Genomic DNA, 18,531 nt, shown 5'->3' with positions numbered 1-18,531 from the left:
AGCCACCTGCAAGTAGCTGCAGGGTCCATGGCCTGCAGCTGTGTGGGAGTAACTTTTAGAATCCTTCTAACAGGACTGCAAGTGTTTGTCTATCTTCATATGTGATGATAACAAATATTAGAGAATAAGGCAAATAAAGTAAAAGAAAGGGATATTCCTAAGCAGTCCTGTTTTAGTGAAATCATATACATTTAAATATTTAATACCTAAATTTATACAATTTGTTCTGAGAGAGATGATGATTTATTATTTACTCTCATAAACATGCTGGATTTCTCTACCCTGTTTTCCTGAGAGTTCATTAAATGTTAAAAATTATGTACTGATTTTTCCTTCTCACTGGAAAATGTAGTAGCCGCCTTATCCATCTCATGCCAAAATCACCTGGTATTTCTGGACTGTCTAACAATAAAAGAGAGAAGCTACACGGTGATAAAATTTACTGCTGTATTACTGTTTCTTGTTTAAGTAGAAGCATAGGACCTGTAAGATTTTTGGTAAATTAATGTTAAACAAGTCCTCCAGATTTCAGTACTTTGAATTATTTTTCTTTTTTTTTCCCCCCCACCTGACTTCAGTACTATTCCTGGACTTTCTGGACAGCTCTCTGTCACAGCTTGATAGCCTTTTCCTTAGCTGATCAGAAGTGGGTTGTTTTTATGGTGCAATTGGTTATAGATTTTTAAAAGTTACCAAGTATTATCTCTAAGATGTCAAAAAATCTTTTGAAAAAGAAAACAATGGACAAAGGGAAGCTCTCAAATGGTACTGATGTTAATTTGTCATGCCTGCCTGAAGGTCAGCCTTTCTCAATGTTCTTTCCCACACTGAAAGGTTTGTAGTGATTTTTGGGGGGTTAAATGTAGCAACGCAGTGATTTGGTGGCATTTTCGTTCAGAATTGGTTCATTTGGTTCATACTCTTTCAATTAGACTAAACCAGCATTTCTTCTCAACCTCATGAAAGCACTTCATCACAGAAGAATGTTTTGGTTGCACTTGACAGCAGCTGGGAGTGCTCACATGCAGGCTGAGAATGAATGCTGCTGTGCAAAGATCATTTGTACAGTGTTCTTTACTGTCATCCTTGCTAAGTCTCTATTTCCTTCACATGGGTGATTTAATTAAACAAAACACAAACCAAATAGACTTATCTGGGGAGTAGAACTATTTCTTTTTTTCCCCCGCCGCCCCGAAGACATGTATCCTCCATTCAAAACTGATAACCCCCCTCAGTAGGGAGCATCTGGCATTTGCTCAAAGATTACACACTAGTTCTAGCCCATACCAAAGCATGCAGATGCTGTTGCCCTAGCTGAATGTAATGACTTTTCAGTCACAAGTCTGTGCTGGATCCTTTTTATTTTGTTCTCAGACGTATGGGGAGGATAGAGGTTCAAACACAACCACTAGCTCTTCTAAGCTGAAGCTGTTTATCCAAACACCTACTCTGAGGTAGTACCACACATCCCTCCAGCTTGCCAAAGGTGTCCTTGGCAAGACACCCTTTTTCTTCAAGGTTTTCTGCCTTTTCTTCCCCAAATTCTACACGTGGGTAATCCAGATTTTATTTTAATTCTTTAGCAAGCACATGATTGTTAAAATAAGGGTTGGAGGGACTTAATGATAGATTATTTTAATAAGTGCAAACAATTTTCCATCTGAAGTTTACATGTAAAAGTTGTGTGACTTCCTAGGCCTGGTTTCTGTAGGTAGGATGTAGATCCTCCTTCCCTCCTGTTGCTGTAACACTCTTCCTTCTTGGTGGTATCCCACATGTGCTCTGCAGGAGAGAAAATTTCAGTCTTCATTATCACTTGGCCTCTTTGAATGATTAAAATGCCAAATCCTGAAGACAAATTAATTTGCTTCTAGTCTGTTCTTTTTTTATTAGATTGATCGCTCTAATAATGGAAAGAAAGCTAATAAAAACTAAGTTAACAGCATGCCGTCGTTTCTGTTGTAGTGTCAGGCATCAATCCTCAAAGACAGGTGAAATTCAACTTGAGGGTTCCACATGATCAGAATTTGTACTGGCAGCCAAAGTAACTTGTTTTTCATAAAGTCAGACCAAACACAAATATAAAACCAGAACTGCTATGTATCATAACCCTTCTCCTAAAATAGGATTCATGTTTGTGTAATGAGCCTTCAGTTATTATCTTCACAGAGTCAATTTTGTTATTGGTAATGCTTTCTATCCCCAGGGAGAAAATCCAGCCACTGAAGAAAATGTGAATTTTGCTTTGGGTTTTTGTGAAAAGTTTTTGCTCATATTACATTTAGAGTGGATACAGGATCAAGTTGTGACTTCTGAAAGAAAGTTGTTTTTGTAACTCAGCAAGATGCATTTTAAGAGTTGAGGTGCTCTCATTGATATTTTGGTAGCAGAAGACTTTTTCACTGCTTTCATTTTCAGTCCTATTTTCACTGCAGTAAAGAAGTCAGTATCAAGAGTGTACAATTATATATACCTGCCTTTTTCCATGTAGCTTGATTATGCTCTTAAAACAAGCAAGCTGAATCGTCACATTTTATATTTCGATACAATTAAGGGGAAAAGGGGGAACTGATTTATAAGTCTACATGTTCTCTATAATTTAGGAAGGTTATAATTTCAAGCAAACCAATCAATATTCCCGTCCTTATTCTTCTTTTTATTTTTCCTAGTGATCATTACGTTATAGAGGTCCAGCTTCCAGCAAAGATGTTTGAGCTGCTGCCACAAGAGATTAAAGAAGGAAAGCTACTTCGCATGTATCCAGTACTCTTTAATGTTGGAATCAATGAACAGCAAACACTTGCAGAGAGGTAAGAAAAAAATCATGTTTCATTTTCTGTCCAAGTATGCCATGCTAGTACAGGATATCTCTCAGGATTAAAAATAAATCTTTTCTGTTATTTGCTCTTGGACCATCTCACATTGACACAGTGTGTATTTTAAAAAATATTAAAGGAAATAAGTACAAGCTATGAAGCAATGCAAAATAATGAAAAAGTCCAAGTGAAGATATGACCATATGCAGGACTTTATTTCACACAGTCAACTCCGAGGTTCCTTTGGATACAGCTGTAAAATGGATTTCTGTTTCACAGATGTAGACATTTTTCGTATACAGTACTTTGGCCTTCTTAAACATGAGTTTGAAAATTTGAAATTATTATCTTAAAGGCAGGCTTGAAGATGCTGGGCAAGTCATAAGCTAGAAAGAGATCATTTTTCTCAGCTTTTTAGGGCTATTTCTCCAGGGCTGAGGAGTGGTAGTTAGTAATAGGGAATGCATTAGTAATATGTTTGTAGAAACATAAAGGCTGATGGTAAAGTTCTGATGTGTTAATATTACTCCTCTGAAAAGATTGCTGGAAACTAATTAATTAGTACAATAATAGTCAAAGTTTCACCAACCTTTTAATTTTATCTTCCAAGAGAAGGGTATCTGTTGGTCATGTTAAATTACCAAGTTTGTGCAATGCTAAAACTGCAAGGATAGGCATCAACAATGAGACAAAAAAACCCTGAGGAAGTAGCCAAGTCTTTTCTGTCTTTGGCCCATTTAAATATTTGATTCCCTTTTGCATGATGTAGCACTACATTTAGTATCTTCTGATTTGTGTCCCCTTTTGTTTACCTGAATTTCTCACTTAACCTGTCCATGCCTCTCTTTCTCTACTCCTCCATTTCCTTTTCTGTCTTCCTTTTCTTCTTTGCAAGGCTAGTCTAAAGATGAGTTGCAAAAACTTGGCCCTAACTGCCTAAGGGACATTCCCGTCTTTACATTCATTCATAGTTCTCATAGTAGAGGTACCAGGAGTGGGGCTTTTCTGTTTTGTTGCAGGGAGGGCAGGGGGGAGGGAGGAAGTTTAGTCTATGTGAAACTTGGCTGTTGTAGAAATTTTGGTCTCAGAGAGAAATATATTTGCCCATATAGCTATAGTCAGTTTGTGGATAAGTGTAATATTCTGACAACATCCTGATGTTTTCTGGATTTTCTGTGAGGTGCAGGATAATGAGGATTTGGGTGATGTGTTCCCAGCAGACTTGACTGCTGCAAGAAACCCTGTAACATACTCCTGAGCCAGCTGCAGCACTGTAGAGCAACTGCTGAGGTCTTGTGTGCTGCAGAAAGCTTAAATGCAGACAGCTGAAGTCAGCTAGCCTGCGGGTCGCAACTCTGTGAAGCTTAATGGTGAAATCACTGCTCAACGGCAGAGAAATGGTTCTCTCATTAGTTTCTGATACAAGAAACCAAGATAACTAACAGCTCGGGAGCAGTGTGGGGCAGAAAAGGCTGAGAGAGGTAATCAATTTGACTATTTATAGCGAACATTCTCAGACCAGAGCAGAAATTAGTTCTTCAGAACTTTTCCACCTGACGCTTGCATCTTGTGTGGCTTCAATATGGTCCAGCTCTGGTAGAAATTAATATACCTACGCAACAGCAGCAGTAAGAGATGTAGGAGTTGGTGTTCTCTGCCTGTGGTGCCATTTGAAATTCCCACAAAGAGCCCTTACATTTATTCAGGATTTATGAAGGGAAGAAGAGTGAGTATGTGCTTTATTGAATGTTTGTCTGTAAATGGATTACTTGGTCCATACGTTTTTGGAAGAATTATCCATGAGTAGTGATCTCATTCCCAAATATTAGTTCCAAAGCACGTGAGAGATTAGCAACTGTACATTTGACAAAATCTAGTACATTTGACACTAGAAAAAAATAAAAAAAGAAGTTATTTCTTTATGCAAAGAAATCATTCTGAAGGATAATTTAGCTTTGTTTTGGGTTTGGGTTTTGGGTTTTTTTATCATTTTACTGTGCTTTTTTTTATAGGTTTGGAGATACCACGTTGCAGGAAAACATTAACCAGGAAAACTTAGAACTTCTAAAAGAATATTACAAGCTGTTTACGGAAAAAATGCCTCCTGATTGTGAGTACAAAATAAAGCAATATCCAAATGGCTTTGAAAAAGTTTGATAGGTGAAAGATTATAGGATAGTAATATTAGCAAAATATTAGCTTGCAGCTTTTAGATTTAAGCCTCAATCCCATAACTTGTTCCATAAAGTTAAACACTTTGTGCCCGTACACAGCCCTGCTGAAGTCAGCAGTGACTGCAGGTCCAAGGCCGTAGCAGAAACTACAGCAAGAGTGAAACAGAGTAATGATGAACTAAACAGCCCTTTTAAATTATTAATACAATATGCTTTTTAATATTTCAAGTAGAGGACAGTCTGTACCTACTATATTTGTACAGAAATACTCGGTGGGAATTTTCATCAGTTTCAGTCACTCCATTCTTATTTTGAATATGTATTAAGGTATGGCAAACCACTGAGAAATCTGCAGAGGCAAATACAAGCAATGAGCCACATCATATTAATAGTATGATTCCATGAGAACAGGCCCTATATTCCAATTTTATAGAAATTTGGTATCAAACACATTACTATTTGTTACTTTGATTGTTGAAAGCAAACACTGAAAAGACCATTTGTATCAATTTAATCCTGTTCAAGTAGTCTTAAGGCCTAAACTATATTCCCAGATCTTGCAGGTTTTACAGCCTGATTTTAAATAGCTTGGATTTAGGTCTCTGCTCCTTCCCCTTGGGTAAGGATGGGCAAATCTTTTGACTCTAAAGATCTATCATCCTACAGGACATGTGCATAACTCCTCGTGGTGAATACTGCTGGATAAAATCCCGTCCAAAGCTTCTGTTCTCTTACAGAACACCTTGTGTTGATTACTTTTGCAAATTATACATTACATGTATGTACTTGTAGTTATATCTAATGTGTCACGTTATATATATACATATTTATCTTTTATATCAGGATGATTTTCATTTGTTAGTAATTTTGACAGAAGCAAAAGCTCTGTTCCTAAATGGTGGGCAGTAAGCCCATCCATCCACCAACATCTCTAGTATTTCTAGGATTTCTACAGAGAAGTTAGTAATTAATTTAGGGGACCGCTGCCAAGAAAGCATCCTGAAAAACTAACCTCGTGTGGGGTTAGATCTAAAGTAAATTTGCTACCTCATAAATGGATCTGATTATATAAAAGCAAAAATTTGCATGCAGATAATATTGGCTGCTTTTCATTAACAGAAACTAACCTTGTACTGTCTTCCTGCAGAAGGGTTATTAGTGAGCCACACAGTCTTCCTGGACTTCTTCCAGACTGTGCAGACTTTTGAGAACTACGCTTGTCTAATTCATCATATCTTTTCTGGTTATTGTTCCCTTCTTGCTTTTTCTCTACCTCTAAGATCTGAGTCTGTTCTTTGCCCAGATTTTTACAGAACACAGCACTTTCTGGTTCCATTGCCCTTCCCAGTAAGTAGCTCCCTGCCATTATATGGAATCACTCTTTTGGCTTCAAGGAATGTGCCTTTTAAACCAACTCCCTGGGAAAAAGTGAAGCTCTACACGTTGTTCAGCTGGGGGAGAACTTCAATTACTCCCCTGTTCCCTCACCTCTGTACTCAAGTTCTTAGGAAGATAAACCTCCATCCTAGCTGGCAGCAGTCCTGGTGCTGTAGCCAAGTGAGAGCCGTTCAGTATTGATGGCTCCTTGATGGTTTTGTCACGCCTTTCCAGATTGTTTCCTGTAGTGCCAAATCTGTGCCTCAAAATAAATGCAGGACCCGGTTCACAAAGCTGTTAGTTACAAATAGTGCTCATAAAGCCAGACAGAATTTGAGGACTCACAGTCCTGTTGGCCAGGCTGTTGCATCCACCATCGTTAGGCAGCCTCACTAGCCTGCTGCTTCATTCCTATATTCCATTTCAAAGAATTCAATTTTACACTCCTGTAAAGGTATTGCCACCTTTGCTATTAGTTTTCGTCTCATCTCTGTGATTCCCATTGCCAATAATATTCTGGCTTTCTCTCTATTCCCAGTTATTAGAAGTCTTCAGCTGCACATAACTGCATATGCCAAACACTGACTTTCTATCTTCTTTTAGATGAATATGCATGCTGTCACTGTCCTGTTTCTTAATGTCATTAATTCTCTAATAGGAAACTCTGAAAACAATGAATAACAATGTGTTCCCAGAAAGACTCCTACCAAAAATGCCAACCAAATGTAGTTCTGGTTTAGGCACCAAAATAGTACTGCTTTTATAGGATAGCTAACGACAGTAAGGGTACAAAAATATACCGTTGTTGTTTAGTAGTACATAATTATTTGAAAAGAACAGCTTAGAACTCAATTTAAACACCTGAAAGCATAAAATCAGAGAAACCGATGTCACAAATGATATTCAGTGTTGCTGATTTGATACCTAACACCCACAGCAACATCAGTGTTGCGAAGTATTGTCCCATGTGAGAAGAGGGATGCACGCAAGGTCTAAAATCCTGTAAGCAAATAAAGATTTATTTTTTTTTTTTTTTTCCCTAGCAGCATAATGCATGCAGCAGTACGTGCATTTTCAACATAAAGTCTATAAGTCTGTTTTGTACTTTGAGGCTTCTCCCCCTTATAATCTATGAGAATGATTTGACAGTTTAATACTGCCTTGTGACACAAGGAATTTAAGCAATTGATCACATCCAGTCAAGATGCAGCTCATTTGGCAATATTATAAATGAGGAGAGTCTTGCTTTACCTATGGTGAAGTCATCTCTCTGAGATGATGCATTTTCTGCTGTGAACCAAAGGAAAACTGCTTTGAAGCAAAAAAATGTTTATCTAGTGATACATTCTCATAATCTGGAAGCATCTTTTTAGAGTACTTATTGTATGCTATGTGTTTTAAAGAAACAGATGGCAGGGTAAGTATAATAGACCAGCAGGTTGTGATGTATTTTTATATGCTCTGCATTATCTATTTGTATGATCAGGAATTGTAATACACAGATAAAACAATCCTCATTAAAATTATTACAAAACTAGTTTCAATGTACTTTTTCTGCTTTTTTTTTTGGCAGTACAGTATGAGTAAGGCAACTTAGCCGTTTTTAGAATAGTTCATTTTAAGTATATTTAAATTACTTCTTACTATGGATCATGGATAAGAGAAACTGCAGAATTCATTAGAGATAAAAGGTAAAAGCGTGTTGATAAGAGGGATCATTCCAGCTTCAGGTTAGGATTTTGACCTGCATTAGTAGTTGCCTCATTTTTGCTCTTTGAATTGAATATAAATCTTAGGTTTTGGGTTTGGCGCTTGGGTTGGGTTTTTTTTTTTGCCACTGGATGGAACATCCTAGTTTTTCTTGTTGAAAAAATGCATCAATTTATCAGTTTGGTTTACTTTGGTTTCAGCTGGTTCTGAGCCTTTCTTTGGTGATAACTATTATTAGATTTCTTTTTACTTCACTGCTGTAAGAAGAAATAATTTTGAAAAACAGATTTTGGGTGTTTCTACTGATTTTCAAAAGTAATGAAGATAAAGGTAACATTAGATCAAAACCCTCCTATATATACACACAAAACAGAAGCGCAAATTAAATTGCCTACTCTTGAATTTCCTCTAGACATCTAAAGGCTCAGCTGCCATACCCAGGACAAGCAGGTAAAATTCTGGATTTTAAGTAAACCTGAAATTAGTTTCTACTTCAAAATTAAAGTCCACTTTAATTTCAGACTGAGAAATACCCTTTGTTAGATTTTTTTTTTTTTTTGCATGGGGGAGCAGTATTTAGTGCTGTTTTAACCCTCCTGTTATATTAGGAACTAAAGCATCATTTTAAAACAAAAATGAGATGTTCTATTTTGAAAACAAAAGCAAATATTTTCCCTTAAAAATAAAAAAATCATGCCATCCCATCAAAGCAGGTTTTAATACACTCAGTTATTTCTCTACTCATTTCCATTGAAAATCTGTAATAGCTGATGAACAGAACTACAGCAGAGATTTGAATGTTTTCACCATCCATTTATAAGATAAAAGTTGAAGACGCTTTAATTTTCCATGGTGAAGATCTTAGGGAGGACAACCCAATATTTAGAAAGAAATAAGGTTTGTTTATTCCCTAAATATTTAGGTGGTGCTTTCCACCCTGTGTTTCCAAATAAGGCTGTAAATAATAGACCTTTTCTTTAATATGGAAATTCTTTAGTCAGCACAACCCTGTCATCAACTTTATTATAATGAGCAACCTTATCATCCTTTTTTTCCAGGTCTACCACATTTTCAAGAACAAAATGATTTGAAGGGATTGCTAGAAAATCTCCATCAAAATATCCAGGCCAAAAAGAGAAAGAACGTAGAAATCATGTGGCTGGCTGCTACGGTAAGCTCTCTTGCTTCAAATATGTTCACACGATGAACTAATTTTCACATGCCTGCTGATACTGTAAGTGCAATAAATTTTAAGGATATGATTGGAAAACTCAATGATTAAAGTAGATAGATATGCTGAAATGGCTCTCTAACATTTCCATTCTGATTGTCTCTCATCCCACTCATGAATATATTGCTTCTTTCTACTCTTAAATTACAGATATTTTCTTTTTCTCACTTTCTTAGCTGGTAGAACTGGCTAGCATTCAAAGTAAGAGATGGTCTTGGTCACTTCCTCCAGGCCCTTTTCTGCAGAGCTTCTCTTAGCCAGGAAGTCCGTGGCCTGTGCTGCAGCTTGGAGTTGTTTTGTCCCAGATGCAGGATTTTTCATGAATCTCAACGAGTTGTGTAACAGGTTAAAAGAGGTTTGCTTTTTGTTTGGAGCATGTTTTTTTCTTTAACTGAGTCTGGTTGTAGGCAGAGGAATCCCTTCATCCCCAGTATGGGCAGAATGGCAGAATCAGTTCCTTCAATGATCACACATAGCTGTAAATTTATCACCTCATATGAGAGAGACAATACAGTATTCAGCTACAGTATCTAACTTTTGTTTTGTTTAAAATCATATCCATTCTTTGATAATATAAAATTTGCTTATTCAAAATATCCTCCCTTTATTGTTTAGTGTCCATAAGACTTGAGGTATGATGCAGGACATGATTACTTGCTCTGGCTTTTGTTTAATATTGCTGCACTCAACTTTTGATTTTCTGTAATTAAGGCACTTTTTATAAATAAGTGTTTAAATGTATCAGTACAACTTTTAGTCAGTCACGTTTTAGAGGGTTTTTTAGCAAGTGTTACCATGACAGCCACTCCAAGGGCACTGGTAGCAACACAAAATAAGCAAAGGACAGATGTTCAGACACAGGGAGAACACAAAGAAAAATGTTTATCAAACAATGAGTGATACTTACTTTGCTTTATTCACATAATCCCTTTTTGTTTACTGATTCTGTCAGTTTTGCACATACATGTTAAAAAAACAAAACCAACCCCAAAACAAAACTCCAACAACAAAACAACCCTTAGATGTTTATAAAGACCTCAAGCTTTTCAGGAATGTGAAATTCAACCAGGTAATTGTCTTAGATTTAGAAAAGTACCCTTGGTGTTTCTGCCCATATATACAAGCAGAGACTTGTGTCTTTGGTATCTACTGAAATTGAAGCAAGACCTTGTGTTTTGAGGAACTTTCAAACGCATATACCCCTCAAGGCAAATAAATATTTGATATAAAATATTAATAAAATTTTCCATGACTTTTCATGAACACCAGGAACAAGACAATATTATCTATGTCTTTGTATTAAGAACACTGCTGTAATTTTCTTATATTGCTAATAACATTTTGCCTTGTGGTTAATAAATATTATCATATGCTATTGCAGTATAAATCTGTTGTGAGTAAAAATATAAGCTTTTCTTGCAGTACCAGTTCTGCAATTACTATGAAACATTGCCTTTTAAAGAAGTAAAAGATAAATTAGTACAGGATAGTATAAAAAGAGCTACAAAGAATATGACAGAATTTACTTAATCTTTGGGTGTAGGAAGTTGTCTTCTACCATCTATTCAGGATTACCTGAAAATCATTTCATGGGCAAGAAGCATTCTTTGGACATTGAAACTGTTTCAGACTTTTCCTTCACTGTATTCTATTTCTCTTTACGTTACCTTACTGTAACCTTCTGAAATGACTGTTTCTGGACCCACTGATCTGCACACTGTTTACTGTGTCACATTTATTTATTAGAAAGGTGTGATTCCCTGCTGCAAGGATATCACTTTGTTACTGCAGTAGATTTATGAGATTCTACATGGATATGTAAACCCTTTTGTAATAGAACTGTGAGAATACATCTGCATTTTAAAAGTCAACTTTTGCAAAATGGTTTCACAAATATTTCTTATTCTAAATATAATGGGACAGAGATTTAAATGCTATGGGTTTTATTTCCTAAGCTGCACTCTTCACCCTTCTGTCTTGCATCAGGAGAAATAATCAGAGTACCGATTTATCCTTGTTTTAGTCTTCATGGTTTTACATGATTTTTTCATCCCCTCTTTAAACTTAATCACAATCCTAATAATTTAAATCTGTGTTTGTAAGGAAGACTTTCTAAAACTCTGTTGTGTTTTTACCCCAGCTGGCAAATAAGCCCCACACAGCCGCTCACTCACTCCATCACAATGAGATGGGGAAGAGAGTCAGAAGAGTAAAAGTGAGAACTTGTGCGTTGAGATAAAGAGAGTTTAATAGGTAAAGCAAAAGCTGGGCATGCAAGCAAAGCAAAATAAGGAATTAATTCACTACTCCCTATTGGCACGCAGGTGTTCAGCCATCTCCAGGAAAGTAGGGCTCCATCACACGTAATGGTTACTTTAGAAGACAGGCACCACCACTCTGAACATCCTCCCTTCCTCCTCCTTCCCCCAGCTTTTTATTGCTGAGCATGATGTCATATGGTATGGAATATCCCTTTGGTCAGCTGGGGTCAGCTGTCCTGGCTGTTTCCCCTCCCAACTTCTTGTGCACCCCACAGCACACTCACTGGTGGGGTGGTGGGAGAAGCAGAAATGGCCTTGACTCTGTGTAAGCACTGCTCAGCTGTTTCCACGTGTCACAGCAATAGTGAAAGCATGCCTGTGTTATCAACACTGTTTTCAGCACAAATCCAAAACATAGTCCTGTATTAGCTACTATGAAGAAAACTAACTCTGTCCCAGTCAAAACCAGCACAAGCTCTAATAAATGTTAAGTCTATTTCTCCTCCTCCTGGACTTCAATATATTTGGGGAAGAAGTGAGCAAAATTGAGGATAAAATTCAGGCTGGACACTAATCATAACCTGTGTGTTCTGATATGATGATTTTGCCATATATTTGGTATTGTCCCTTATTAGATTTCTAAAGCATCAGATCATTGTGTTTGCCCATTTTAATTATTTGTTTAACTGCTGCTGCTTAGCAAACTGAGTCATTCTGAGGATTCATGTGGGCCTATCGGGTTAACCTACATTTCTCCTTAAATCAGAATCTAAGGACTTTTAAATTTGTTTAAGTTAACAGATTGTTTTCTATTTAATCCACTTGAAAATGATTGAGACATTTGTACTGAACTTCAATGCAAAATAAGCTTGTGGTTATGGTCATTTGCTTGTTGTGCCTAGAATGCTTCTCAGTTCAAAGCCGACTCTCACTAGCCAGTACTTTGTATGTATGCTGTCAGCCCAGATGGAAGATTTAGTCTCCCCTCCCCACATCAGAGGCCATCACTCATCCAGAATAATTACCTGTTTTTTCTTATGACTCATTCACTTTGAATAGTCACAATGAGTCATGGACTTCAGAAGAGACTAATGGAAAGAGACTTAATCTCTTCAATTAAGCAGTTAACTTCTTTCACAGTGTTATCAGCCCTGCTTGATACTTTCATTTAAAAAATTGTGTTATAGTACTTTATTTAAATCCCAATGCAACTTTCCAAATTTGTAAACAGATTTAAGTTTTAAAATTTTGAATTATAGGAGGGAAGAAACACTCACAGGTTCTCTTTTACTAGCCTGTATTTCTTTGGGTTCAAAGTTAGATTCAATTAATTAATTCTCTGGATTCAACTTTTGAGATCACCCTTACCATGATATTGCAAAGACTGTAAGTACTTTTGATACTGTTAGAGCTATGATTGTCCAGGGATAGGAGCAAGCAAAGCTGGGCAGAGGCTATTACCTTTTCTTGGGACAAAGTACCTCAGGGGAAAGGTAGACGCATACATGAGCACACCAGCTCTCCTTCAAATTTTTGTTGTTCTAGTAAAATACTGTTTGAACCCAAAGTATAAGCTAATGGGCTGGTACAATGACAGATTGATTCTTAAGGTGAGAAATTATCTTTAAAAATATGTCATGGTTCACTTATCCCTTATAATTTTGTCAAAATGTACAGTGAAAGTAGACACTCCATGGCAGTCATTTGTGTTAAGGTCTAATTGTTATGTGTCACGCATTGAACAGTTTACCTGTTGAAAATAAAGACTGTGTTTAAATTCAGTACATAGGTAGATGTGTCTGAATGTATACCCTCAAAAGGAGTTCTCCATGTTCGCGAGTCTGTGTTAAAAAAGACTTGTCAAAGTTTTTCTCCATTTTTTTCAACATTCATTAGGTGTTTAGACAATTAAGCTTCAATTGAATAGGGTGGTTGCCACCAAGCGCAGAAAAAATGAAGCAACTTTTGCTTTTATAGTCTAGGCTAACACAAATACTTCTTATTTCAAGATCAGGAATTTCGAGTTCAGGTTCTCATTTCAAGTTCATTGGATGCAATGGTTTGGTAAGCTGTAGTACATGTAGACATTTTAATGACTTGCTTAAAATGCTCAGGACTAAGAATGGTAGATTTTGTTGTTGTTGGATCCACTGTCAGTTTCTTGCTTTGCTTGGTGGGGGGTGTTGGGGTGGGCAGGAGAGAGACTCGATTGCGACTGCAGTACAAAATTGTGTGCAGCTCTCTCTTAAAATCAATAAAGGCTCCTGTTTCCTTAGTGGGCAGGTTATTTGTAGGCTTGTCCTGCTAATGAAAGCCCTGAAGATCTGCTTTTAAAATGTGTCATTTGGACAAATTGGAAATAGGCTATAGGCCATCAGCTATAGTCTTTTGGTGCTATTTTTGTAGAGTGTTAATGCTGCAAATTTATAAACAAAAGATAAATTTACAGTTCTCTCAGCACATTTTCACCTTTTGTGGCACTGTGTCAGGCCAGCATGGACATAATCCTTAGAATATGAAAATCCCCAAGGCAGCCCTAATAATTGTTTAACTGCAAAGACCCATCAGCAGCTGTATGATTCAGGTTGCAGTTACTACCTTTTAATAGCTATTTTCTTCTTGATAAATACTGTAGTTCTCTGTATTCATTGTCTGTGATTGCAAAATTGTGGGAGTTTCACAGGCTGCCTAGTGTGTAGAGAACACAAGGTGTGAAAAGGGCAAATCTTTGACGTCTGCCTGTGTTTCAGATTTGCCGTAAGCTGAATGGAGTCCGTTTCACCTGTTGCAAAAGTGCCAAAGACAGGACATCCATGTCAGTGACGCTGGAGCAGTGCTCCATCTTGAGGGACGAGCACCAGCTTCACAAAGACTTCTTTATTCGGGCACTGGATTGTATGAGAAGGTATGTGGAGATTATTGCATTTTGAGCTAAGCCAGGAACTGCAGTACAGAAAGGACTAAAGCCGGTTGCAAGTATGTGATAGGCCTCAGTCCTGATTTAGCAGAGAACTGACCAGCAGTGTGCCAGCTGGTAAGTCACTTTTGCATGCAAGGTCTTTGCAACTGCGTGTTTTATCACTAATTAACAGTTTCTGAGATAGATATGTGAAACCTTGTAAGTGTCACTTCACTGACTGTAGAATTTTACTAAGGTAAATAGCAGTTATTTTAACAATTTCTTAGGCTTTCATAAGGCTTAAAATTTTAACTATGTTCTACGACCATATTAAAAAAAAAGTTATTTTCTGTTTTAAGAATATTTTTTTAAATGTTTACACACTCATTAAATCATTTGTCTAAATTTTAGACAAATATTGTGAAAGCAAAATAAGCGTTTGTTACAGATGGCAGTTCTTATTAGCTCTTGTTATTAAAAAACACCCAAGTAGATTTGGACTGATGGTGGTTGCCACTAATATCTGATAAAATCTTTACTGTGCTTAAAAAATAATAAAAAGTTTCATTCTAAATTACAGCTGTGCAGAAATTGAGGTTGATATTATCAGGAATGTGTAATTAAGAGATGTAAAGATTTTTGATTATCTGAATCTTTGATGAATTAAAAATTGAGCAAACAAGTTTTGATCATAAAATGAATGCAGATGCTGTATTCTTTAAAGAAACTTTCATCATTGTCTTTAATGAGTACTGCATTGTATTTTCTATGAGAGTTTAAAAAATGTATCCACAACATTCAAATAATATATAACAAAAGTCACTGCAAAACTAATAGAAAATATTCTGGTCAGCCTGCAAAGAAGTAACTGAACCATATCTTGCACTTATGTTAAAGACAAATTGTTTGTATGTTGGATTTGTAAAGATCCTATCTAAGGAAACAATCATGTTTAAAGTCCGTAATTGATAGTTCTTGACCTTAATATTTAGTATTGTCAGATTAGGTGTTTAATGTCTAGATTAATACTGCAGGCTTACACAAGTAGGGTCCTTTTGTCTTTTGGCTAGGATAGATATTCTAAAGAATAAAGGTAACGTTTACAAAGCGTAATTGAGCAGAGGACTGGGATGGCTTAGGTGTAGAGTTGGTTTGCAAGGTGCTAGGGTAGTGTGATGTATTAAACTGAGGTCTATCATTTTGTATGTGTCATTAGCTTGCATAAATCCTTAGTCTTTGTAGTATTTCAATGAGTGAATGACCTGTGTGCAGTCTTTCATAACTACATGTTTTATCATTAATGAAAATTTGAGTTTTCTGTGTTAAATTTCATTTGTGTTGGCATTTCAAATATGTTTTTTTCTTTTATGTCTCCAATAAATACAAAAGTATGTAAGCTACAGTAAATTACCAGATATAGGCAAACTAATTGTATAAAATAATTGTTATGTTAGAATAGCATTGAGTAGTAGATTGGAAAAGTTTCACAGATACAAACCTGATTTAAAAAAAAAGCCATGATATTTATACAAACTAGCTTATGAGTACAAAAGCGTAGTAGGTTTTTGTAGACTAAAATGTTAGCGACTTTGAGTGCTTTTATATCACATAACTGAATTGAAAGCTGAAAAGATTAACACATTAGTTATATTTGCAGATAACAATAAATTGGAGTCACAAAAGAATGGTAAAACGCCCAGAAAATCTGGTGAAAACTTAAAAAATAAATGAGCAGATGGGTATATGAGGTTGAAGCACCATCACAAAAATGTTAATTCTGTGGTTTTGCTGTAGTTTTAAGCAGAGAAAAGCTTTATCCTGCTAGTATCCTGTAAAACAATTTGAAACAGCAACAACTGAAGTAGTTGCTATGTTGGATGGAAGGTAATAATTTTGACTTGGGTGGTAGGATTGCCTGGGACTTAAAGCAAGGGCCTTGCAAGTAGTGGCAGTAGCCTACAAAATAACCTGGACCATCAGGATAACAAATAAATAGATGTTTTGCCTATGCTAGTTTCTATCTGTATAACACTGTTCACACAACTGGAGGTTAAAAAACAATGAGCAGCCAACTTACTTTTTTTTCCTCACGAGCTGGTGAATTAAAGCCCAAAAATTCAGAACAGAAGAATAAAAATGTCAAATGGGAATGCATCATACTTAACTCTATGGTACTCCCATTGAGAGTTGGTGAGTTTTAAGAGCTCTCTTTGGGTGCTTTTTTGGTATCTTTGGTGCTACAGACATTCAGCAGGGACTGTTTCTCCCTCCCCCCTGCCCATCTGTTGCTGGAGGCGCTTACGGAGCAGCGCTGGAAGCAATGCAGGCTTTCCTCCCTCTCCACCACTGACTAGGTAGTGTGGGAAGGCAGATGGAGAAAGGTGAATTGCAGAGAAAGGCAATTTGAGGGAGCAAACTGGGAAGGAGAGAACAGCTAGGCAGAAGAGAGAAAAGAGAGGAAAAAAGCTGTAATTTTCATAGGAAGAGATATAATGACGTTTCAACTAAATCTCCTCTATTTTACTTCAGGGAACTTTGGCAGCTACATTTTTGAGGTTTGTGTGAATGAGGGCAACAGAATTGTTTGGTAGTCGTGGTACTTGCCCTTTTATCCTTCCTTTCTATTTGATTACTATTGTGGGGTGTTATTTGAAAGATGATGCTGCGCGTTTCTAAGCTTTTCATTGACTACTTGTAGAAGCTGTTAGAATGATTTTCATGTCTAAAAGAACCTGTTTTATTTTAAGAGCAGACAGAGAAAAACTCTGTTTGCCATTTAATTTATAATTTTAGCAATTTTTCCCTGATGAATCTTCTCTAGATCACTTATTTAAACTCTGTCAATCAAATCCCTTTATGCTGATTGCCACAAATCACTTTTAAGCCTTTCAAAAGAACAAGTAGACAAGAAAAATTCAATTTTAACATCCAGAATCCTAACAGACTGCATTGATCTTTGAAAGGCTTCTTTCAAGAGTTAGCAGTAGGAGATAGAGTACTTTGAAACAAAGTGAGTTGTAAAAGTAAATGGCGATTCAAAAGCAGCCTTTATTTGGAAATGCCATAATTTTGAGAGATGAAAATTATAAAGGTGCCTGTGTAGCTGTAAAGCTTTTTCTTTTTCTGCCAATGCTGACACAGCTTTGGTGGCTGTTGTAAAAGGGAAGCATGTGCTTATGGGTTCGTGCTTTCTTGCCACCAGAAGTTTGGAGATGCTGGAATTCTGTGTGCTGCTGCTTTTCAGCTTCCCCGATGTCCCTAGAATTTTGAGCAAACCAGAGGCAATTTCAGATGTTCCCGTTTGTTTGCTTCCATGTACGTTGCACAGTGCTGTTTTGCAAAATACTGCCAGTAGCTGTTATTTAATGACTTAGTTTGTAAGTGGAATCAGTGTCTTGTAGTGATAAACTATATGATGTTTATTGCTTCTTAAAAAAAAAAAAAAAAAAAAAGCTGTGCAAAAATCCTTCCATTAGTTGTCCCTTTAGCTTATGAAAAATGTGGTGAAATGATGATAGGAATTCAAGCTTCATCACTTACATATATAAGTGATAATACATATCACTTACCATATAATGTATGGTTTTGTCTTCTGAGTGTAACTCCAGCCATTACGATACCGCAATTGATGCGTATGTGAAGTGGCTATTCCATAAATAATTCTACATATTATAGTTTCCTTGGTATACGTATGTGACTTCCATTGATCTTAGTGACATGCATAGTGCAGAATGAGGAAAATCCATATATTATCCCCTCTGTATCAAGTGCTTGCAATTCACATCATACTAAAATCGTATTTATAATGTTGTTACCACTTTCAAATCATCATTTTTTTGCCATCATCAATATTCTTTTCTTATTTTTCCATTCACCAATATGTGACTATTCCCTGTCATTCAGTGTTAACTATATTCCAAGAGACAGTAGAGAGACAAAACTGATTTATCTGACTTCGCTGCAGTATCTGTCACGTGATTCTACTTTTCATCTTTAGAGCTGGCCGCTGCTTAAGGCAGGTTGGACCCTGGTAGGCAGCACACTATGAAGCAGTTCTGTACAA

At 36.6% G+C, this 18,531-nt stretch overlaps 1 protein-coding gene across 1 annotated transcript in view; it reads left to right on the top strand.

The window, feature by feature from the left end:
• Positions 1-18,531, top strand: part of INPP4B (inositol polyphosphate-4-phosphatase type II B) — a 274,537-nt gene that overhangs the window by 231,241 nt on the left and 24,765 nt on the right. The window contains 4 exon segments of the mRNA XM_059827010.1: positions 2,670-2,810; positions 4,829-4,926; positions 9,136-9,248; positions 14,320-14,474. Coding sequence (XP_059682993.1) covers positions 2,670-2,810; positions 4,829-4,926; positions 9,136-9,248; positions 14,320-14,474 — 507 coding nt within the window.

The sequence above is a fragment of the Gavia stellata genome, chromosome 19 (genome assembly GCF_030936135.1).
Source record: "Gavia stellata isolate bGavSte3 chromosome 19, bGavSte3.hap2, whole genome shotgun sequence".
NCBI classification, from domain to species: Eukaryota; Metazoa; Chordata; class Aves; order Gaviiformes; family Gaviidae; genus Gavia; species Gavia stellata.
Note: the sequence above shows the minus strand (reverse complement) of the source record. Positions and strands in the feature narration are given on the sequence as shown.